The 24,808-nt window shown below is 40.3% G+C and overlaps 3 protein-coding genes across 7 annotated transcripts in view; all 3 read left to right on the forward strand.

The window, feature by feature from the left end:
* Nucleotides 1–1,067: 1,067 nt before the first annotated feature.
* Nucleotides 1,068–3,616, forward strand: tmem35 (transmembrane protein 35). The gene is made up of 2 exons (XM_005913186.3): nucleotides 1,068–1,341; nucleotides 2,279–3,616. The coding sequence occupies exons 1-2, from the start codon at nucleotides 1,222–1,224 to the stop codon at nucleotides 2,642–2,644; spliced, it is 486 nt and encodes a 161-aa protein (XP_005913248.1). The 5' UTR covers nucleotides 1,068–1,221; the 3' UTR covers nucleotides 2,645–3,616.
* Nucleotides 3,617–3,709: 93 nt separating this feature from the next.
* On the forward strand, nucleotides 3,710–20,821 carry cenpi (centromere protein I). 2 transcript variants are annotated; one of them, XM_005913188.3, is made up of 20 exons: nucleotides 3,710–6,039; nucleotides 9,211–9,348; nucleotides 9,821–9,939; nucleotides 10,492–10,599; nucleotides 10,779–10,827; nucleotides 10,970–11,016; nucleotides 11,243–11,332; nucleotides 11,420–11,548; nucleotides 11,881–12,024; nucleotides 14,404–14,524; nucleotides 14,797–14,891; nucleotides 15,039–15,156; nucleotides 15,405–15,469; nucleotides 15,646–15,755; nucleotides 18,101–18,236; nucleotides 18,606–18,730; nucleotides 19,201–19,249; nucleotides 19,672–19,890; nucleotides 20,239–20,280; nucleotides 20,444–20,821. In XM_005913188.3, the coding sequence occupies exons 1-20, from the start codon at nucleotides 5,877–5,879 to the stop codon at nucleotides 20,576–20,578; spliced, it is 2,202 nt and encodes a 733-aa protein (XP_005913250.1). In that variant the 5' UTR covers nucleotides 3,710–5,876; the 3' UTR covers nucleotides 20,579–20,821. The 2 variants fall into 2 exon arrangements, with proteins under 2 accessions (XP_005913250.1, XP_005913251.1); XM_005913189.3 differs by having other exon boundaries at nucleotides 19,675–19,890.
* Nucleotides 20,822–20,948: 127 nt separating this feature from the next.
* The window catches only part of drp2 (dystrophin related protein 2), a 169,165-nt gene continuing 165,305 nt past the window's right edge, over nucleotides 20,949–24,808 (forward strand). For all 4 annotated transcript variants that reach the window (XM_042220823.1, XM_042220830.1, XM_005913193.3 and 1 more), the window contains exon 1: nucleotides 20,949–22,703. The gene's annotated coding sequence lies outside the window, so the exon portion shown is untranslated. The remainder of the gene's footprint in view (nucleotides 22,704–24,808) is intronic.

Here is a 24,808-nt window from a genome sequence, read left to right on the forward strand (position 1 = left end):
AAAACAAAGCAAATCATCTTTGACATCAGGAAGATGTCAGTGCAGACCAGCTCCCCGTCTACATCAGTGGTGACTGTGAGGGCTTATGCTGGTCTGTCCTGGACTACAAAGACCTCAGCAGTCACCAAAAAGATGTACAATTGTATAAGTCCTTTAGATGTGACCTTCACCAAGGTCAGGAAGAACATCTGGCACCCAGATATGAGAGAAAATTTGTCAGGATATTCAGGAGCAACCCAGCGACCAGCAAGGCTCAAGCCTGTTATGAAATGGAAATTGCTGGAACACCAGTGTCACTATTGACAGTGAAGCAAGGTATTCTTCACCATGGGCTGAGAGGGTGCCAACCATGAAAGAAGCCCCTGCTACATCTTCAAGCTCGACTGAAATTTGGAGGATGGATTTGGAATGGATAAAGCAGGCCAACTTTAAGCTTCTCAACCTGAACCCTGTTAAACCCTACTGAATTTGTGGACTGCACTTAAAAGCTGGGCCCATGCCAGGAAACCCACCAATTTAAATAAACTTCAAATTCTCCCAAGAGGAGTGGTTAAATATCCAACCAGAACTATGTCAGAGGCTAGTTGATGGCTCCCACAAGCATCTAGTTGAGGTGCAACTTATTAAGGGACATTCAAGCAAATATTAGTGGTGATGCAGATTTACATTTGAGCCACTTCAAATCTGTGCACCCATTTGTTGTGTTTTAAAATCATTAAAGGCGCATGCTGCATAACCATTCACACTCTGGAAATAATTGAAAGCACAAAATTACCATGTCATTCATGCCCATGATAATGCATGCAAACATTTTCTCAGCATGTAGCACAGAAGTGGGTTTTATATGTTACCTCTTTTCGTTAAAATCGCAGAGAGGCACAAAACTCATATATAAAGTTGTTGTTAAGCAACTTGAACCCAGAGCTTTTATCTTGGCTGTGAGCTAATGCCATAATTCAGCACTATGAGTGTTTCACGTAGGATGTGTGTCCCTTCCCTTTAATCTTATTCTTAAACTAAGATGAGAAGTAGGTCTTCTGCCTGCTCCGCATCCAGCAGCTCCCTTCCTGCTGCTGCTGGATGCGGAGCAGGCAGGGACCCCGGTCGCCATTTTTATGGTAGATCCAGAAGCCCATCCCCCTCGCGCATCTTCACTGGGAAACGTTCCGACTTTCATTCAGCTCAGCGGGAAGCGCCCGGCCGCATGCACGGTAATGAAAAATGGCTTCACCAAGGACAATAACCATTGTGGCTCTTTCTTTTGCTCTGGGTTTATTTTTCGTGTTTATGGGGACCATTAAGCTCACCCCGAGACTAAGCAAAGATGCATACGACGAAATGGTGAGTAGCGTTGAGTCTTACCCGTGAAGTGTCCGCATCTTTGGGGGGGGGGGTAAAGGCCATTGTTCTGCGGTGACTACAGACTCAATGTGTAGGGAAGCTGACCTAAATAGTAAAAGGACGGGAAAATGAGTGTTTTAGATGCTGAGTTGCTCTTTTAATAGGCCTGTCTGTTGCTTGTTTTCCCAGTGGAGAGTCCTGTACGGTTATACAAATGACCTGCTATTATTGCCTGCAACAATACTTTTAGCACGCATGCTAAGCCACCGTGTTTTAGGATAAGACTCAAATTATTTTAGCAGTCATCCCTGTAACATCATTTAAACAGATAGCATACATAAAATAGTTTAAAACGGGCCTATCCTTAGCTGAGTATGGATGAATAATGAATGAATGAAAGCACTTCCTTTTTCTTTCTTCTTAAAACATGCTGTAATTCAGCTTAAAGATACAAAGAAGCATGCGGGATAATTAACAGTTTTGGAAGTGAGAGATTGGCCTTTATAACCTAAAATGTCTTGTAGCTCCCATGGATGGATGGATAGATAAGATAGATAGAGAAGCAACTTAGCAGTTGGAGAGCAATGGTGGCGCATTCGAGCAATTTCTGTGAGATGCACCTGCGGGTGCTGATGTTGAACTATCCTGTGGAAGATCATCGATGGCATGCCTGTTGGTTTAATTACTGCATTCCCAAGCTCACTGAATATCATAATTGGATGAGTTTGCAGGTTTTCTTGAGCAGTGAGCAATAGGCTGGAGAGTCATTGTGCAGCCACAGTGATGATAAACTGTCATCTAGATGTTGTACCTGCTGACCTGAGTGTGGTGACTCCACCTGGTCCTTACATGGCCTCACTAAAGGACATTCATAGCAGCCTGTAGGCCAAAGTTACACACTATAGGTATTCATGAAGATTTCTTTTTTTCTTTCTAGAAAAGGGCATACAAGAGTTATGCCAAAGCATTGCCGGGCCTGAAGAAGATCGGGATCAGCTCAGTCCTGCTACGTAAGATCATTGGCTCTCTGGAGGTGGGCTGTGGGGTGGTTCTCACCCTTGTACCAGGCCGGCCGAAGGACGTAGCCAACTTCTTGCTGCTGCTTGTCATGCTGGCTGTGCTCTTCTTTCACCAGCTAGTAGGAGACCCCCTGAAACGGTACGCCCACGCTCTAGTCTTTGGTATTCTGCTCACCTGCCGATTGCTCATTGCTCGCCAGAGTGATGACCGGCCAGAAAGAGAGGACAGCAGAGAGGAACAGCACATCAACGATCAGGAAAAGAACAAGGTCAAGCAGTCTTAAGGTCTTTCCTCTTGGTCTATGGATTGTAGTCATTCAAATTTTGAAGGAAACATTCACTCCTAGTAATAATACTACACACACACACACACATCCTCTGTCCCATCCAGCTGCTGACTGATGACTCTCACCTACTCCTCTACACTCTTACTGTGAAACTGAGAACTCCTGACCCATCCATCCTCTACATAACCGTGGACAATCGTACCTTTGGAAACTGATGAGCTCAGCTCATTGTCACGTTTATCCATCCCTGTTTCCCTATTTATTTCAGTCCTACACTGTGTTCAATGTTTTACTCTACTAAGAATCTCTGTTATGTTTTAGGTTGATTTGAGAATGCTGTTTTTCATTGAAGAATCTTTGTTGTTTTTCTTTCTAATTTGTTTTTATATTGTAGGTAGGAGAGGTTAATGATGAATTTCAAGCATGTTTAATTTGGTCAAATTTACAGAGTTTAAACTAAAAAAGGCACTGATAAGGGGAATTTTGGACTTGCTGTACTTTTTTAATTCGTCTTACATATCCAGGTCTGATGTTGATGCAGTGTTACCCAGTGACTCCTTCAGTTAAAAAAACAACCTATAAATCCTTTTTCATTTTTCATCTCAGTAGACTTTTGCAGAAGTACGCATGAAATCTTCTCAAAGTAAAATAAGCTGAATATCATCCTTTCAGTTCTGTTATTACACTGAAGTTGTTTAGCTGGGAATGATGGTGCTCGCTGCCTCAGACGTCGGCAGCCTGCTTGTACTGCAGAACACAACCAAATCAGAAGAGTATTTTCTCATTGAAACTCAATTTTACCATTTGTAATTCACAGTTGGAAGTCTTAAATTCTAATCACGGGTTTGTTTCTTCTTCTCTAAAGATATGAAAATAATTCCTACTGCGGTTGAAAATACTGTCAATTTTGAGACTCACAATATTTCTGTAAATGATATACTTAAAATAAAGAATTGGAGCTCAGCCTGACTAGTGCATTTCATTCCATTAAAGTTAACTAAAAATACCTTAAATATGAATCACGAGCTGCTGCCCCCCCCCCTTTGCCTTGTTATATAACTTCAGCCAGTCCCTGTCAAAGTAATTCCTTCATATTAGCACATATCCTACATACTACCTAAAAAAGTACTGTGTGCAACAGCTCTGCAAGAGAAGTCTTGGTCATTTTATTCTGTCCATTGCACATAGATTGGTTTATTATAAAATGCTGCTTAACTCAGGCTGGCATTAAGTTATTATTGTCAGAAGGGACTGACTTTCGCACCGTGTTTTGTTTACGTGAATTTTCTCATAAGATGACTCCTGATGGCCTAAACTCAAAGCTGTGTCTGACACAGCAAAATAAAAAAAGCCCTCATATGAGCAACAATCAAACAGGCTCACTGTACAGACTGGCTCTGATGGTTGTTTGTCTTAAGCCATTTTTCCTCCTGCTGAGCATGAAAGCTGGATGGGATATTTGTTACAGTTTGGATGAAAGTTATAAGAAGAAGACACGCTTTAAAAATCATGCATTATGCATTCCCCAAAGGGCAAATTTTGACAGATGTTTGCAGAACAGCTTTGTCCACATGAAAAGAGAAATTTGTTTGTGAGTTGTAGCTGAGATTTCTGGCATACTGAAGAAAATATTAGGTAAATGAAATATAATATGATCTCTGGAAAACTAATTCAATCCCTGCAAAATGGCATAGGCATCTTAGATCCTTTGCCCTGCGTGTTCTTAGATATGGACATGTCTTTTAGAGGCATATTTACTAACATAGCTACATATAACTATGGGGAAAAAAATTCAGGATAAACATAATATTTTGGGTTTTGCTGCTGAATTACAGGAGGGCATTATTTTCTCTTGCAAAAGATGTTTTTCTAAAGGGGATAAATAAGGAGGCACTGAAGCACCACACTTTCACAAGCTGTTATCGTGGTTGCCACGTTGATATTTTGGGATGAGCTGTGATCTTTGTTCCAAAAGCTCATACAAAGTCCCACTTGATGTTTGTCGACTGTGCTTTTGATTTAAATTGTAAATGACAGATTAAAAAAAAAAAAAAAATCCACCTGACAAGGCTGATTTCTGCAAGGCTTGATCTGAAGATTTTCTGTGCCAGTTTTGGAAAAAGACTGGAAAAAGGGCGAGTTATCAAAAATATTCTAACCAATCCATAAAGTCCAATATGGCTGTTACATTAATTAGTTAAGCATCAATATTCCATGGAAATTATGCCACAGAATATATGTGAGATGATCTATAGTGTAATGGTTTACAGATTTGCCTAAAACAATCAAAAGATGCCAAGTTTGATACAGGGAGGAGAAATAAATCCCTCTGGAGTTGAGTCAAGAAGGGCATTAAAATAGCTTTGTTCTACAAAAAAAAAAGATTGTATACATCTGGGATATTGTCCTCCCACTGTAGACTGCATTCGACTAAGGATCTGGCGTCTATATGTAGGAAGACTCAGAAGTGTTGGTATTTAATTTTGGACAAAGCGTTTGAAGGCTACAGGATTCAACAATGGCTGGCAAGATATGAGGTGCTAAAATGTAACTTCATTAATGAAGTGAAATTTTTTGCTGTGAGCACCAAAGTAAATTAAAAGACTGATATAGCCTATATATCAGCTATTTCTAGGTTGATATGAAGGCTTCTAACCCTCCTTAAATTCATTATCTGTAATTAATCTGTAATTTGTAGTTCTTTATAAGTGTCATATGAATGTAAACTGCATTTTCACAAAAAATGTGCTTTACAAACATATAACGGATTGAAAACAGAGTGAGCAGTAGTGGCTTGCTATGCATACAGTTAGGGTAAACACACAGCATTATTTTTGCTTTCTCAAAATAGGGTCCAGTTTTTTTAGGCCTGCGGCTCTTAAATAAATGCAACCCATAGATACCTGAGTAATTTTAGAGTGTCAGCTTCTTTGTTCACAGAGTGTTTAAGATATCTGACCGGTCCCTTTGTATTCTGTTCATCACTTTATTAAAAATGTAAAACATTTATTATGAAGAACAAATCTACACCAGTGACTATGAGGCACAGAATAACGATGGGCACTCAGCGAGGTGGAAGACGAAAGGACTACAACTCCCGCGAAGCAACAGAACGGGAAGCCCAGACTGCGCAAGCGCAGGGCAAACGGTCGCGCGGATGATTTGAGTTTTGTTTGAATGGCCGAAGACGAAGGGGGTTACCGTGTTTTTAAGTTTTGGCAATGTAGAGATGGCAGCAACGCAAAATCTGTCGGATTCAGACCAATCGTCTGTAAACGACCAATCTGCGTCCAATCGGAGCGGTAACAGAAGTTTAAGAGTTGCAGAAAAGGAGAGGAGGAAGAACGAGGCGGAGGACCCGTTTGTTTTAGCTCTGAAATACTTCTCTGACGGTACGTCTAAATATAAACCTCCACCCAACAACAGGCTGTGGCCTTACTGTTTCTAACTATACAGTGTTTAACCTCAGCAGAAAACAGATGGAGAAAATCCAACGAGGCCTGAAAAAAAAGTGTATGATTTCGTTACTTTTGTATTTAATGTGGCGTGTAACGCAGCTAGCTAGCATACGCCTCCCCTGTATTAGCATTGGAACCCCGGGGAAGCCAAAATATCAGCGTCTTTGGCTATTAGGTAACAGGCATTGTGTCGTGCCAAAACACAAAGGGGTCAGCAAGCTCGCTTAAACCTCTCACTTGATTGCATGGATATTCTTTTAAAACAAGAAAGAATGAGGAAAATACTCTAATACGTCTATGGGACTCGTATTATCTCGAAGCTCTACTTCAAGCAATTTTAAGTCAGTCATAGTCGTTGTGAGCTAAACAAATTAAAATATGTATTTCACTGGATTTGATTAAAGTCTACTCATCACCCAAAGTTTGTTACTGTATGTTTTGAAGTAATATAATCTAATCCTTTATTTTGAAAAAACGTCTTCCCACTTCCCCTAAGCAGATTTTGGTTAGGTGTAGTTATGCCATATTTAGAAGTTAATTGACTGCTGCTCATGTCAATGAAGATGGCCTTGATGTTTATATGTGGTGCACATATAGTTCTTTATTAGGGTACGCGTGTTGTCTAATCAGGTAATACAGCTCTGGAATATTTTCCACTTTTATGAATCTCCTGCAGTTCAGTTTTTAAGGAGGTTGCCAGAAAGGTGATTGTCTTACTTACTGGGATCACAGTGGGCTTTGGAATTCTGCATATTTTAAAGCGCTTCTAATATTTTATGTTAACATATGTAAAAGGGAGCATTTGTAGTAGAGCTTTAGGATTTTTGAAGCGACTTGGATTCATCCTGAAATCATGGACGAAAAGTTGATACATGACCTGAGAGGTTTCGCTGAATTGAGATGGAAAAATAGTCACTCTTACTATCCATCTCATCCAATCATTTCCTTAACAACTTGCCCCTTTCCGTGTCATAGCTGACAGCGAGTGACTCACAACTGTATCACAGGGCTATTATTCTTACAGTCTCAGTGAAAACATAGATTAATTTGTTCTAAAAGATTTATGTGGTTAAACCAACCATCCATCGGGGCATCTATCGATTTATCGTCTGCTTACCCAATTCATTGTCACGGGGCCTGAAGCCTATCCCTGGTGTCATAAGGTGACAGGTGTGGTACACCCTGGACAGACCACCAGTTTGCTACAGGGTTAATGCATTAAATCAATAACCCAGACAAATATAGTAGATTGACAGCTTTCTTTTGAACTAAGTATTTCGAAATCTGTTGACTTATGTGGAGGATTTCCTTCAAATAGGTGGTTAGAAGAGTCTTATAGTAATTTTAAACAACCTAAGATGTAAATATTCAACTAAAATATCACTTGCAGTCAATGGAGTGGTGATGTAACTTGTAGTTACTGACGGGTAATCATCATCATTATTTTTAAACAAGCAGGTAAGCAATCTTCTGTCAGACCTAGTATTAAGCCAGCATTGAAAACACAAACATTCCAGTATTTACATGAACAGGAAAGTATAGACCTACGGCAGTCACAAGTAACTTTAACTGGGTAAAAAGGCTTTCAACACACTGCATTATGCTTTACTACATGTCAGAAATTTGATTAACTTCATCATTTTTAATAATTGAGCACAACCTTTATTATAGTCTTTTAGCCGATTAGACATTAGTGTAGCGTTTCTTAACCAGAAAGAATATGTGGAGCTGCAGTTCTTTCCAGTACAAGTGGATTTCCAATGATTTGGTTTTTGCATGACTTTGAACATTTGTGGTGCATGAAAACAGGCCTGAAAAACTGTGTTGTATTGAATTTTGAACCATCTCATGTGATTTTCAAGAGTCTTTATATTTCTTTAATTGTGCTCTTTTGACTCTTTGTTTTATTTTTCCCTCCAGAAATTAGTATCTCTCATAAATATTTAGATATGAGTTAATTATTCATCCAGGATTCTCTTCCATATCTTCACCATCTGTGTTCTTATTCTTGTTATTTTATGTTAGTTCTATTTAGTGCTAGTGATGAAGTGGTTAAAGGCACTGTTAGTGATGCATTCCTGAATTACTTGCCTACAGTGACCCTGGTTCCTGCAACTTATTAAACATCTTAAAAGGCATTGGATGCATTAATTAATTAACTTGGCATAAAAGGATTCAAGGATGAAATGATTCAAGAGACTGACATCACTTGGATGTTTTATTTTAGATCATTTTAGTTGTTTTTGTCTTCACATTTTTAATGTATTTTTTGTTATTTTCTTGAAAATGCAGAAAAAGGAATGTACCACACACCTTCTGATTAAATACTTTAGCATGTAAGCAATAAAGCATCAAACATTGTCTAGCATCAGCCAACTAATTTGTTATTACTTTTAACTAATCTGACAAATATTTTCACCCTGGAGCTGTGTTGTATCTAAATAACCCCCAATGTCCTTGTAACCAGGAAAAGTCTAAATTATTTCTGTGATTTGACTCTAGATGACAGCAGCGCTGTGGTCTGTTTTTGTTATTCTTAATGAGAAGCCAGCAAATGCGTGAATATTTGATGATGGATTTAACACTGAGCTAAATTGCGAAAACAGACAGTTTTTATGTTGCAGTGAGTAAACATGTAATAAACTGTTTTTCTGGGGGGAGGGGGGGTGTGATGAAGCAAACTGTTTATATCAGCTCATACCCTGTCATCCGATATCAAAGTTGCTGACTTATTCTAGTGTGTGAAACTGTTTTGTTTTGTTTGCTTCTCAGCTCATTAACACATTCCATTTTAAGGCCCTGCAAGTCACTTCTTTACATAAAACTGTTTACATCCATCTATCCATTCTCTTCCGCTGGTCCTTATGAGGGTAGGCTGGAGCCTATCCCAGCTACAATAGGGCGAGAGGCAGGGTACACCCTGGACAGATCGACAGTCTGTCGCATGGCTAACGCATGGAGACGGACAACCTTTCATACTCACATTCACACTTATGGGCAATTTAGAATCATGTCTTTCCTGAAGTCTCTTAGGAAATATCAGTGTTTTTTTCCATTTATATAAATGTACACACTTTAATACAATGTCACCTCTCCTCCGTGTAGTTGAAGCAGGGACTCCTGTTCTGGGGAATGATGAGCTGGAGAAGAACCTGGTGCAAGTGGAAAAGGTGGCCTATAGTCAGGGACTTCCCCCAGAAGCAGTTTCTATTATGCTGGAGTTTGCCATGAGCCTCCGTATGGGTAAGACTGTCTTTGCATCAGCCTCAAACTGGGTAAATTGGGGAATTTCCAGCAGGAAGGATGGGCTTGTGTAACAGAATTGTAGAGAGCAGGAGTCTGTCAGATTGAGGACCTGGCAAATGTACTTTTTTGTTACACTTTTCACACTTAACTGATTTGAAAACAACAATTCACCAAGCCTGCCAGTCTTTGTACTGTCAATAGCAAAAGAGAGCATAAGCACAACAGATCTATTGTAGTCTTCCACAATATAATATTGTGAAAAGATCTATATAGTAATATAATATTAATTGTATAGTTTATACAATATAAAGAATTATTATTTCTAATCGATGTGATGTGAGTTTCATTCTTTTAATTGTACAGTCATTTGGACAGTGTGGAAAAATGTGTGGTAATGTCTTTGATATTACGTCGTTCTGCACTCTTTAAGGTTTCTTTTGATAAATTTTGCTCTGAATTTTCTGTGCAGGGACTTCTCCATGTGTCCGGGTGCTCAAGTGTCTGATTCCTGCCTCTGTGGTGCCACAGGAGGCTGTTGTTCGAGCAGTGGTTTGGCTCAGCGTTGGCAAGATGCCCATCAGCACTCAAGTAAGTGCACGTAAAATATTTGCACTAAAGGAAATATTATAACTTCCAATCCTTCTTTAGGGATTCAGTTAACTTTTGGGGCAGTAAAACTTTGTTTGATGTGCCTAAAGCTTCTTCTCATTTTCTGTTCATTAATTATTGTCTGGAGGAATATTTGTCCAGGGAACGCGTGAGTCTGGCTGTGTTGCAGCTCTGTTTGAGCTCCAGTCGTGTCTGTTTAGTATAATGATTGTAAATCCACCAAGTCCAACTTTTCAGCTCTGCCACACTAAAATTAGCACAAGGTATATTTTGGGATTCCAAAGAGCAGCTGAAAAGCGCAGGAAGTGAGACGTAGGAGCAGTTAAGCGATACCAGCCAATTTCCAAAATAAAATACAACTCAGGCTCAAATACTCCACTTCTGAAGTTCTTCTGGTGTCTTTTGAAGTTCAGACTTGTTTAGTTTTATGCCTTGTTTATTCCTGGGGTCACACTGAAGACATAATTTCATTGTTCTATTTGATAAGAGTGTGACATTAACGACCATCAAATTTACTTCTCTTCCATGCAGGTTCTTTTCATAAAGTGGGTATTGACTGTATTTGATATGATTGATGCAAAGGACCAGCTACGAGCAATTTATGGCTTCATCTTCAACTTTGTCACAGATGAAAATCTGGTAAGTGCTGGCGATCTTTATAATAATGGGTTGAAATGACTGTTTAGACAAATCCGATGGCATTTACACCTGTCAGGCACGCTTTTCACTAAGCTGGACTGTGTTTTTAACAGCTGGCAAGATAAATAGTTATGTTTTAAAGGTGTGAATTGGTTAATCATGTTGTCAAAATTTTTCAGTGTCCTTTCATCTGCCATCTCTTGTACCTTTTGACCCAAAAGGAAAGCGGTAAGCCAAATACTTTTATCCTTGAAATCAGATCCCTATACTATGAAAATACTATTCTCCCTTTTTTCAGTTTACTTCTTTGTTTCACCTTTTTCCTCATCACTTTTCTGAGGTTTTTTAACATCTCATTTTGTCGCGGTAGTGCGAGTCTTCAGAGTCAGGAAGCTACTGGAACTACAATCTAAACTGGTAAGCATCCTGCAGTTTTGATGTCGTCATTAATCAAGTGAATTTCATTATTTCCTTCCTCAGTGTGAGAATCATTTTGGAATTTAATTGCAGAAATGCAACGGCACAATTTTCCCATAAACAGTTACCCTCCAGTTGCCCTTGTCACGCATCTCATTATGAAAGAAACAAAAAATGTGATGCAGAGTACAAAGATGGGACTGATTGTTTATTGTTTTCTTCTCAGGGAAGACAGCCTTTCCTCCTGCACCTACTGTCACTTTACAAAGTGTTTTGCCCTGAACTGGTGACACTCTCCATTCCATCACGGATGAAGGTTTGTACCTAAAACATACTTGCTCTTGGAATACGACCATTCTCTGGAAAACAAAGCAAACATGGTGGTTTTCATCTTTTGTTGCAGAGTGGGTTTAGGAACCACATTTCTCCCTGGCAATCAGCATTGATTGCTGTCCAGAAGAGGAACGGTTTGCAAGGCGCTTCCAGCATGAGTCTGGTCACAAACAAGGATAAAACCAACCCAAGAAAAAGGGTATGCATCTTTTATTGGGTTTGTAGCCAACCGTCAGCTACTGCTGCTGCCTGACAGTACCTTCCCAGCTTTTCAATTGTTGGAGGTTCACATCAGTGTGTACTTTATTTGTGCCAGCAAAAAAAATTGGCATATTTTCATTCAGATGTACACTGCAGATCATTTTCTTGATTACTTTGTACATTTTCTTGTGCTGCCTGATGCTTTTTTCCCTTCCGTTCATTATCATTGTGTTTTGAACTGTTAGTCAAAGGAGATACATAATTATTTGTATTCAAGAAGTTTATCATGATTTTAACTCCTTTGCTTTTTACTTTCTGCTTCCTTCTTAGAAACACTGCCACCTGGAATTTCCTGCTTTGATTCCTGCACTGAACAAAGAAGCTCAGTCTGAGCAGTCCTCCAGCAGAAGGATGGTCCCACTGGTGGAGCTCCACTCTTTTGCTCAGCTGTTGGAAAATATGCATCGTATAGAGGTAATTTCTCCTGTGATAAATCTCAGAGTTCTGCATCTGTCGAGTGCCGACACTGGGGAGGCATCTTGATCTTTCGCTGTGTTGCTTCCTCTTATCTAGTTCAATTTTACAGATCAGCTGTAAATCATTTCAGCAACAGAATATAATGTATTCTAGTTGGCCACTGAAGTGTCCCAGTAAATCAGATGCAGCAGGAAAATGAGAATCCCTTCTTCCTAACTACCAAGAAACACCAGCAGTGATGACAGCTGTCAAAGGAACACTGCGGTCTCAGGATGGACTAATAGTGAAGCAAAAGACAAATCTATGATCTAAACTACTAACATGGAATTAAGAGAAAAGAGAATATATAATGAAAATTACTTTTTCACTTTTAGAACAAGTACACTGGCTACTTGAATGGATGGCAAGAACTTGTGGCTTAAACGGGCTTTATACTTTTTGTGTCTGCTTGGGTCCCTATCATGTAAATTTCCTCATTGAAGAGTGAGTGCAAGGAACTCATCTGTGGAGAACTGATATTATAACTCGTCAACTATGCATGCGCCCAGGCAGCAAGTTTAAAGTGGACTTGGACGAAGTAAAACAGGAGAGAATACTCTGTCGTGAGGACTCCAGCTGTCTGTGGCTTTAAACAGGCTTTTTCATAAGGAATATATATGTAAAGATGCAGCATCTCATGCTGAGCCCCCACAGCAGGTTCACAAGAAAGGCAAAAGAGAAAGAGAAGTCCTTTTTAAGGGGTCTCATAACAGGCGTATAACAAAAATACCAACTTCCTCAGGTGACTACTTACATTACAGAAGTGGTTTTTTTTGTATTAAGAAGTTTCTTTTATGTTTAAATATGCAAACTGGGCATTGCCAGTTAAATTATGCGTGTAAATTGGCAAGAAATCCTGATCTTGGATCAAATCCCATTTAAGTCACCAGTTCAGCAGGCTTTGAGGGACTCAGTAAAAACTTTCAGCGCATAGACATCAAATTGGAAAGTTTGGATATGCTACTGAAGTGAGGATTTTTGGATCAGAGTACAAGTATTTATAGAATGTTATACAATTATAATGTACTAGTAAAATAAATTCTTTACTTAAATATACACTTGAAGCGTCACCATTTGATTACATACACAAAATCCAACATTATTACTTTGCTTAAACAGCAGAGAAAGTGCAGTAAAAATATCTAAATGTGTATTTTGGGCATTTATTTTCACAAGTGGGAAAGAAGACATGTTATTGATGCAAAATGGCACAACACCTCAAGTCTGACTGGTCCATAAGAATTTTTTTCCCTTTAGTAGCTGTGTTTAAATTGTGATATATCCTCTGGGCCACAGGGTGGCGCTGTGTTACTGTTGTATTTGTATGAGTTTGTTGTGCTTGGCCATTAAAAACTTTGACCTAGAGAAACCACAGCGTAAGTGGCCTGTGGCTGTTTATTATATTAGAGCACAAACTGACTTCATGAGCAGAGTGCTTGTCATTTGTTTTTTAAACAGGCTGTTGCTTTTTTATTTTTACAGATATCATCAGCGTGTTATTTGTCCTTTATGAGTAATGAAAGCAAGGGATGTTAGTGGAGATGTATCCGAGTAATGCATTGGACAAAGTTGCAAAGCAAATGGTCATTTAGAGAGGCCTCTCCATAAATGTCTATTTGCCCTGCAGATTCAGTGACCTGATAAACCAATGTAAGTCATTTTAAAAGGATTGCAGGGTTTTATGCGTCATGCTACATAAATTCACCTCTTTCACTGCCCACAAAGCAAACGTGGACAATAAGGCTTGGAGGGCGTTGGTGCCAAATGTGTTTATGGCAGGGAGAGTGGTGCTTTGCCACGTGTTAGGAAAGACAGATGAGTACAATCAATTTCCCTCATAAAACTATTCGGTTACGGCATTGACAAAGGATCATTGATTATTTCCCTCACGGCCGGCGCTCTTGTTGTCAAAAGCAGAATGGTGCTTTCTCAGTTTAACGATACAGTTGCTCCATAATTACTGAAGAGCTGAGTTGTGTCCATTTACAGTCTGTCTTTCTCTCATTCTAATTCGTGTATTAAATTGACAAAGTCCCCATATTGAGAGGCAGCTGTTCAGCCACAATAAGGGACTGTATAAACTATCCAGTGTGGTGGAAGAAGTGTCCCAGTACTGCCATTATGGGGATTACCAGATACCGAGGAACTGGCTTAAAATTAGATTGGTGGCCAACCCTGTGATAAGGACACGATCATCTGTTGGTTCTTACACTCTTATTTATTTCAGCTTCTGTGTTTGTTTATTTGTTGTTTGCTTCTGTGTACCTGTTGTCTTTATGTGTCTTTCTGGTTATTTTAGTTTCTTAATCATAATTTTGCTTCATGTGTTTCCACCAGCTGCCTGCTCAGATGGGCTCGCTGCTGGGTTCCAGTCTGGCGCTGCAGTACCTGGACTGTGTGCAGGATGAGTCTGCCCTCCTTCGCCTCAATTTCTGGTTAGGCTACGCTTTTCACGAAGGTAAGTCGGGAACACACACTACACACTACATAACTGCTGTGACATGTTCTTTCTAGAAGTTAGAGGAAAAGCAGAGCTGACCTTGAGCTGAACCCCAACATAACTTAACTTTGTTGCCATGTTAAAGGGATTCTTTTACAGAAGGGTTTAAAGACATATGAGAGTATGTCTCCGTGTGAAGATGCAGTGCATCTGAAATCTCCTGCTGTCCTCTTTGTAGTGCTCTGAATTTTTCACGCAGTAAATCCCCTTTTTGACTGTATTTTTTAAAGAGTTTTTATTCTGTGGCGATGGAGGACCCAGTCAGACTTCAGAAGAAGCTCTCCAGTTTTTGAACAAGTTGCTGTCTGCACAGCACTTTCTGCAGGTGAGCCCCTGATAGCGACGTCCACAGCTCACTAACATCGTCATTATTTCTGATGCTCATTAACCTGGCGCCACACGCGTACCTGATACGTGCTGTGTACCAACGCTGAGCCAAAGATTTATTTCACATCATAATTTTCTCCAACAGGAGGGCTTTTCCAGTTCAGAGGTTTTCCTCTATAAATTTCTGAATGTTTGGGACGGCTCACTACTCCGTCCGCAGATCCTCGGCCTGCTGAGCAACATTCCGGTTGTTCCAAGTTCCCGTGAGTGTTACCTCCACAGATCACTGCTTTCTATGACCGTCTTTCTTCACAGCTCAATTTTCTCTCCTTATGTCTGTCAACGTACACTTACATAACACAGGTTTTCTCTCTGACCTTGTCGTGCACTTGAATAAAATCACAGTCATGTTCTCATCTTAGCAAGCTGTCATTTTGTCCTTTATGTAGGGAACTGTAACGCATTGAATTGTACGTCAGGTACAATAGTGACCTTTTGTCTCCCCCTTCAGAGATCAGAAGGCTTCTGTTTGAGCCTCTCATGCAGCTTTTCTTCACATCCTCGCTGTTTTTCAAGGTAGGCTTTTCTTTCGCAGACACAAACAGATCAAACTTGCTCCCATTACTGTTCAAAGTTATTAGAAAAAAAAATGCAGTAATGAAAAACAGCACAACAAAGCCCTTGTGTAGTTCAGTGTTTAACATGCTGCATAATTGGTTCTTTTTCTCTCTTTCGTGTTTGTATCTCTGCAGTGTGGACTGATGGAGTGTCTTAACAATATGCTGTTGAAGTGGTTGACCTGGCACTCCATTTATGCTCTGGAAGACGACCTGGACATCAGCCTCAACAGCCACACGTCCATGTGAGTTTCACATCTGTTCAGTTATATTTAGTTCCATGTATATAGCGTGTTTTCTGAGCAATAGTCACTTCAAGGGAAGTAAACCTGGATGATTTAGCAATCTGACGTTAGCATGCAGTAGAAAGTAGGGAGGAAGACAGAGTCCTGCAGCAGAATCGGGCTCAGGGAGGGACAGCCACTTGATTTATTCCAAAATCTGAGATATGTTGAATAGAAAATCCAAAAAAACGTGAAGACCCCAATAAATGGAAATCTAATACGATTCCCTAAGGAGAGCATTGTGGTATGCAGAGGTAAAAATCCTCCCTGGTTTCAGATATTATAGAACGTGTTCAGCTGCATAACCAGTAAGCGATGCAGAGGTCACGATCCATTAATTATCAACATCCATTTAACACATCCTCAGTCATTTGGATGACCTCTGCATCAGCTGATGGAGGAAACAAACAGTGTGTTGATTCAGACAGCAGACATCAGTAATGACAAATTCCCTACGCAAGTGAAATGGACACCTTCCAACAGCGAGTGGTTCATTACTCAAGCCAGATAAACATTCCTGTGCAGTAACATGTGCAGGACTACTCCCCTTTTCAATCACTAGTTCAACCCTTCCACATTTCTTCTTACCTTGGAGATAAATGTCCCTGAAAAATCCTGAATCCAGGTACAGTCACACTGTGGTCGGGGATGTATGAGTGTGTCAGTGCCTCGCTGCAACACTCCATGAAGCACATCAAACTCCACTCTCTGTGTTCCCCCGTGGGGCTCAGTCAGCTCACCGCACTCATCCATAGTACTGTCCAAACACCTCACATTCTCCACGATGATCGCTGGAACAGCTCCTGCTCTGAGACCCCGTTGTTTTCTCCGTAGCTTCTCCAGGATTACAGGCTTTGCTCGTGGAAGTAAAAACTGTCAGCACGACCAACAGCTGAAGACAAGGCAGAGGAAAATACAAACACCAGGAACAGCAAACAGAACAAAACACAAACTACAGGAGAGTGCAGACAGAAGTTAATGGCTTACAATAGTGAGAAATTCGTAGAGGAAAGAAAAGAGAGGTATCGAAACAAAACACTCAATACATCATGGGAAGTTTCGCCTGAGCCTGTAGGAGTATAAGCAGTGGATGGTTCGGTTTAAACCGTAACTATAGGCTTTATCAGAAAGGAAAGTTCGAAATTATTAAGAGGTCTTTAAAATATGATGATGTAATTTGATCATTCGAGGGTTTGTATGTAAATGATTTTGAATGTAATCCTAGATTTGGAGAGCCTTTAGAACAACCTGATGATATGGAATTATAGATTTTCAGCCTAGAAGTTAAAAAAAAATATATCCATGATATAGTTTTTCACTGTTGCTTTGAGATGGGATTTTGTGAATATTGGTAGAACTGCAAAGAGAAAGAAGCCAGACCTCAAGCTTAAGTTTATTAGGGAGTGAATGACACATCCTGCAGGCCAAGTAATGTAATACATAGCCGGTATCTGGTTAGACACCCATGTTCTGAGAACTTAAAGTGCCAAATATGATAACCTAGTTATAAAATTACATCTGCTTCCTGCTTTCTTGATGCTTGAAACTTGTACTTTGTGTCACGAAATGCTTTCTCATAGAAGTTGGCTTTTTATTTATTGTGCCTTAATTGACTAATTACTTTTCCCCAAGGACAAAACAGAGTAGTTTTAATTTTGATTATTGGCAAATTAAGGTAAATGTCAAGTCTCTCGTTGCAACTTGTTAAAAAATTCTTGATTACGTTAAATCTTGAAAGACAACTGACATTTGTATATGTTGCAACTATTTATCTTGAATTGAATCCATCTGTTATCCACTGGCAGCTAAAGCAAATCAGGCGGAAGTCTTTATTGTATGTTTTCCCTTTGGGTTTTGAGCTCGTTTATACAAGTCCTTTATTTGAAATTTGTTTGGGAACAAGTGGCACCTTAATATCCAGGGAAACGATTTTCTAGCTTCCAAACTGAAGGGTGGCGTACGAGTCAATTATGTTTAAATGCCTGAGCTTCATCACTTGTTTAATCCTGCAATAAATGCCTTCAGTCAGTGGAAAGATCCATTTTACTCAGTGCCATTTCCAAGTTCACCTGTGGTATTTACCCAGTGTACAACTCATTGAAGAAATCATTGATCACGCATTGTGTTTGTATCTGTTTGATTCAGTGTTTGTCATTTGTGTTTGCAGTGAGCTGCTTTGGATAGATTCCTGTGTTTTTATATGAAAAACTGCAACAAAGTTTCAAAGGACATGAGTTAAATGCTGTCACAGGTGTCATTTAACATCCGTTTTGGGTAAAGTGACTCTCTTTTGCCCTGTGTTCCAGAAACATGACTCTGTCGGGGTTTAAGGATTCGGTGATGGAGCTGATTCACTTTGTGGGTCGACTGGCCTCTGTGGGCCTTCAGCTTGAAGGCTGTCACTGTCTCCTCCTCAGCTTCGTCCTGGACTTCTATGAGACGGTAAAAAAAAGAAGAAGCTGGAGTTAATGATTTTATCTGTCTTGTCATAATCTGTGTTTGCGATTTGTTATTGTCTCTATATAGTGACACAAAAAATAAAACATCCTCGAGATGTTTCACCACCCCTACCTTGCAGAATGATGGTATTTGTAGGGTCTGACACCTTAAAAACACAAGCCCAGTCTTATTTAGCAAAATGCAAGTAGAGGGACAGAACATGAGATTCCCTGAACAGCTTTAAAGATCAACTTGTAGCAGAGCACACTCTTTCTAAAAGGTTCAGGGGGGATGCATATTCTATGTCTGAGCCTCTGCTTTAACGTTTTTAATCTCTGTGGGTGTTTGTTACATGTTTTTCTCCTCCCGCAGGTTTGTGACACATTTCTGAAGTATGGCCTCCCTCTCATAGTGATGCCTCCAGCTGGAGTCTTTTACCCAGCCCTGTTTGCCACTGACCCCGTCAGCGTGGACCGACTGGCCTACATCATGCACAGGTGGGTGCTCAGCACCTCTATGGGAAGCTGCCATAAGCTTATCTTAATGCATACATTAGCAATGCCCTAAATGTAGTATGTCATATGCTGCTTATACATATTTGATAAAGGGACTGAATTGGAATCAAATGGCTTAATTGAACTTGCATGTTAAGGCATTATTAATGATGGAGGCCAGGGGGCAATACCCTAAAGCCCAGATTCTTTCCTTACGTGGAATTCTAGTATCATTTATAACTCCAGGCTTTAATAACACACGTCCTTATAGCCTAACTAATTGAGTACACCCTGGGGTCTTAAAATAATTTTACCAAAGCTAAGAGTAAAAAGCCGTGACTCCAAAATTAAAACGTAATTGCACGGTGTGTTTTGACTGACCATAGAGAACTGGCTGTTGTGCAGTGATTTATGAGCACAGAGGCCACTGGTTCATTGCTTTTATTTATTTATTTTTCTTCTATTTTCATCAGGTACAAAGTGAACTTGACATCAGCCAAGAGCCAAGAGAAAGTGACAGAGGTAAAGATTGATGCTTATTGTTTTTGTTATGTGAAAATGAACATGTGAACAATATTATACATTAATTTTCTGCTTTAATGTTTTAGTCGATGCTCTCTCTGTGTTTTGCCCCTTCATTCACTTTTGTAGATTTAATAGTAAAGCTCTTTAGGAGCATCTACTTAAACCTGGTGACTTTAATATCTTCTCAGATGTGAACTTAAAGTTGTCCTTTATTACAGCAGTCACTGTGAGCTGCGAATTTGAAAGTACATGTCAGTCAAGCCAGTATGTGTGCCTGAAAATGTCATTGGCAGCCTTTATGAAGTAAAACAGCCTTGGTAAATGGTATTCAGATTAATCATCACAGCATCAGATCTCTGTAGTTCGGCTATACTCTTACTCCACTTTCTTAGTTTCTCCTTTTGAAATGTGCTTCTCAGCAGGCCTTTCACATCAGCCGCCAGACTTTCCGTGAGTTCAACCACTACGTCGTCGTCATGGTCAACTGCCTGTGGAACTCCAGAATGTTTCATCCAGGGATGGGCGTACAGCTGGGAGAGGAGCTGCTTCTCAAGAGTAACGTGCCACAGTACGGGTCGAGCTTCGACCTCGTCCACCATCCCGCCTTCATGAGCTACGCGGTCAACTTTCACCAGAAGGTGAGTGCGCGGCATTTGTTTTTTGATTTGGGTTGAATCCTACATGCTACAGTAAAACCCATGCTTATTTTCATACCGCACAGGGAATTTGAATCAGCAGGCACCGCGGTTATTCATCTTACAGACCAGCTAAATGTGGTGTTAATGTATCTTTCACAGATGATGCATTAATACAGAAGGAGATTTTATTATTAATGAGTGCAGCGTGAGATGGGGTTTTTCATCAAGTTTAATAATATCCGCACCTTTTTTATTTTTTGGTTGGGTCCAACTGCATCATCCAGCAGTGATCCTGTGAGATTCACAAAGGCTGGCTGTCGATAAATATTAATGTTCTCTTTTCATCAGTGTTGGCCGGAGAAAAAGGACATGGACCTCAATTCCATAAAGGTATGAGAGGTTCCTTTTCATTTCCCTGCATTTATAATAAAGTTCAGGTGTAGTTTGATGTGCATCGGTCATGTTTCATAGATTAATAGAGACATCTTTGATCACACAAATCTTCAGATGTCTGCAATCTGACCTGACATGTTTCTGTGTGTGTGTGTTTCAGCACTCCAAGCCATGGACTTGGTACCTGGAGTATTTGTTCACTCAGGGCTATGACGGCCTTAAACATTTTGTTCAGAGTAACATCAGCTGGCAGCTGAAAGCAGACGATGGTCAGGTTGACGCACAGCAGAGGTAGAAGCTGAACCCGGCGGAGAAGAAAAAAAAAAGCGCCAACTCGCTTCTTATATCCCCCCTTTTTAAAAAAGACTTGTACATATTTTTCCCCTCGCCTCTTCCAAGTGTGCGAGTAGTTTTTATGTAAATACATTTATCTGTCCTTATTGTCTTGTACATTTAACAATGATGGCATAATGTGTTTTTTTTCCCCTTGTACAGCTTGTCAGCTGCAAACCTATTAATTGCACTCTTGAAAAATAAATAAGTGTAAGACTTTTCCTTTTTTATGCAAATAAATAACACCTGTTGTTTCTAAAGAACACAGCACTCACAGTTCATAGTTTATTTTAAAATAATTTAAATCCCTGAGTTTTGCTTCTTTCTCGTGAATTCTAGTCCACCATTATAAAATGGTATTTGTCTAATTTCGGTGCGAGCCAACCTGGATCATACCCTACTTGTATTTTTTTAAAAATGCTTTAAAACAAAACAAAAGCACTACGTGGACTTGAAGTTTCTTCTTTTTTTATTTTATCCTAAGTCAGAATCTTGAATGTTTAACTTCTGTTGTGCTCGTGTGTGTATATTGTCCACATTTCTTCATTTCCAGATAATTTTGAAGTTTATTGAAGAAAATACTTTCTAAAAGCAATTGAAAAAAACTCCCACATACTCAGTGCTGAATTCTTTTTTTTTTCTTTTTATTTCAGTTTTTTGGTTATACCCTATGAAGGTTGGATAGAACCCAGTTTGCAGGATAATTTGAAAAATTCAGAGAACTGCCTGAGCTCAAGTGGACCCTTGGGAAAAAAATTTCGAACTGAGCACAGTGTATCTTGGTTATGCAACAAATTATTAATTTCATCATTTGTTGAGGAAATGAAAGCTCACTGACTCAAACCCCGTGGTTGCATCCTTGGAGTGCTGTGCATGGTGCAGTGTGTTGCGCTCAACAGTACTTTATATTTTCTTTCATTTTTTTCTTGTACCTTTACAGATCACATACTGATATAAACATGGCCAAAGTTTTGAATAATAAGGTCAGTTTATATGAAAATAATCCCTAAATGCTAAGTTTATCTATGGTTTGTTCTACAGAGTGTTTAGAGAGGAATACCCTTTTTTAAGGTAGATTCTTGGCCTTTATTGCAATAACATAAAAAAATCTGGGCAAAGGATCGAGCAAGGTAAATTCAAACCAGGTGTCCGAATTAGCCTTTGCCATATGGGTCACCTGCGCTACCAAATGAGCTAAACCGGCATCCAAGTGGGGATATATTTACAGTGACCCTCTCAGGCACACAGCAAACTCCAACTACAGAAGCCCCGCCCACCTGCTGTTCAAATCTTCTGTTTGACAGGGGCAGCCAATCAGAGAAAAGTTGGTTTAAAGGGTGACTAGCGTTTATTTTGAACTGTTGATCATGCAAAGCTAATCTGTTGGTTTCCAAGAATAAAATATAAGGCTGGAAATGAGCATAGTAGTTCTCCATTAATGTTAGAAGTGCGCCATCCTTTCCGTACTTATGGACCTATAACAGAAAGGTTTATGCTCATTGTTTGCTGATATTTTGTGGCTGACATAACCCAGAACTGGGTTGGAAGGAAAAACCGAAAGTCAGAATTTTGTTTCACATCTTCCAGGCTTGACTGAAGTTTTGGGTTTGCTGTAAAATGATGAAGAGTTGCGGAGCTGTGCGCGCTCTCTCAACCTTGAGCTAAATGACTTCCTGAGCTCTCTTTGGACGGCTCCCATTCAGCTCCCACCGATCCCCCACCTCGGCTCCAACAACGCAAGTTTTCTATTACAGTTTCATTTTATTCGCAGCTTATAATCTTTACTGCGATAGTTAAACCGGGCGCCTGGAAGCCTCCCCGCGTGTGCCGTGTCGCTGATGTGAACGAGCGGAGCCACCTTAAAGCAGCCCTCTGATGTCAGCGTCAGAGGCACAGACTCCGCCGCCGGTACAGCGCTGCGCTGCTCCGCCGTTTCAAATCTTCTGCGCTGCTGCTCTCCTCACTTTCTTCAGCTCATGTCGCGGCTGCATCCACCGGAGTAGCTCATTTATTTCAGCGTCTTCTTCGCCAGCAGCTGAGCCGTGTCAGTCCAAGCTGAGCCAAATCCTCGCTCCAGGGAGAAAAAGGTAAGATTGTTGTTCAAGGGTTCTTCTTCTTCTTCTTAAGTGATTACTGCAGGAAATGTGTTCAACCGGTTACCCTCACATTCAGAGCAAACAGAGGAACGCGGTGTTGACAGTAACTGGCTTCTTAAATTGCCTTTGGGTTACTCTTGTGCGTGTTGAGATGGAAACTGGCTGTGCTGCTGCAGTTGAGTACTGGCCATCGTCCTGGTCGCAGTCTGCCAGATTTATTTTTAAAACCAGACATCTGTGTGATGGATGAGGTTTGCCGGATGAGCTTCAGGGCTACAACCTGTGTATGCACAGTGTACGCGCTCTTCTGACCGGTGGAGCTGCCAGATCAAAAGGTGTCGGGCGTTTAGGCAACCTCTACTGTTCTTTTGACTTTTCTCGCCTCTTCTTCTTTTGAATGAATGAATGAATGAGGCTGTGCACAGACCACATTTTTTTATCAATTCATTAACTGCGAAGGAAAGGAAGTAATTTCAAAGACAGTGATTAAGTGTGCGCTCAGCGCTTGTTTTGTGGAGCTCACAGGAAAAGAGCCTGTCAGATCCCTCTCCTCTTCCCCTGCAAGTTGCCTCTCGAGTGTCGCTTTCTGCAGGGAGGGAGAAAGAAAGAAAAATTTATAGGGCTTTTCTGCCTCATCAGTTTGTATGGGTGGAGACTGACGTGTGATGGCAGGCTGAGGTGTTGAGCCGGATTTGAACTCTGGATGTCGCGAGTAATTATGGTTACAATTACACGGTGTGCGTCTTAAGCCCCGAGACTCCTTTCAGGGCCCCAGAATGCAACACAGTGTGGGATAATTTAGGGAATATATTTGGAGGAGAGGAAGGTAATCCTGTGCGCTTCCGTGGACGTGACAGCAGCAGCAGCAGCCTATATTTAAACCCAAATGTCAACCAAATGAAATCCCCACTAACTAAATGACATCTGAACCCGCTCTTACTGCCGAGCTGACTGACAGGTGTCAACACAAACTACGCTAAAGTTTATTTTTTCGATTTTATGACACGTTTGGCATATTTTGGCCTCAATTTTAGTTTTCATTTATGGATATTATGCATTATTACTGACTGACATTGCCTCAAAAATCTGCCATATTATCACTGCTCCTGTGTCCACATTCTGGCTGTGATGGCTATTCTAAGAATCAGTTAAATATAAAAAAAGAATCTTGGTTTTCAACATCAAAAGCCTTGCTCTCCCTCATTCTTACAAGGCCGGTGATATTTTCTTTTATTCCTTTCCTTTCATCTGTGATCATAAAGCCCGGTAACTCTTATTCATGGCCCAGCCCAGGTTGAAACTGAATGTCTCTCTGAGCTTTAAATGGTTTATTTTGCTGGTAAAGAAAAAGAGCCGCACAATATTTCTCTCCCAAAAGGGCTTGGAGTGACGTCCTATCTCAAAAAGGAATTTCATCTTAAAATGGCTTTAATGTTGTCATTCTGCAGGACCTTCCAGCTATATCAATCTGCATTCACTCGGAGCATTTTTATGGTCAGTAACCTTCCTGTACTTACACTGAAAGAGCATTTTCCTCCAAGCACAAAGGCTATCAGAAGCCCATCAGATGTTTTTTTTTCTTTCCCGAAATCCAATTTGATTTGATGACAGGATTGCACAGCTTTTGATCTTGAGCACAGCTGCAAAACATCTGTAATATTAAAAAATAAATCCACGTAGCGGGCTTAATAATGGTAGCATATGCCCTAGCAGCTCACGTATCGTGTGCTTCTCTTTTGTAGTCAGATTTAGCAGAACTCTTAAGGCTCCACGCAGTGATGAGCTATAATTGTGAAAGACTCTAAAAGGACTATGAGCGTGTTCTATTTTCAGCGCCTTTCTTCTTCTGCATGCCTGCTGGTCATGTTTCATGTTATGCATTTTCCACACTCTCCCTCAAGCTGTTTTCAGCAGAATATAGATGAAATCATTCAGCGTCTTCCTGTTTTAATGTCATTTATTCATTCTGGAGAGGACGGCGCCACTGCCGCTGTGTCAGATAATGTAAAGGTTGGGGTTCCCAACCTTTTATATCTGCTACGCACTCGCAGCCCTGTCAGCTGAAGTACTTCTGAAGTACCTCTTCCCTGACACCA

This window comes from Haplochromis burtoni, unplaced genomic scaffold, assembly GCF_018398535.1.
Source record: "Haplochromis burtoni strain Fernald_Lab_line unplaced genomic scaffold, NCSU_Asbu1 Contig_4, whole genome shotgun sequence".
Taxonomy (NCBI): domain Eukaryota; kingdom Metazoa; phylum Chordata; class Actinopteri; order Cichliformes; family Cichlidae; genus Haplochromis; species Haplochromis burtoni.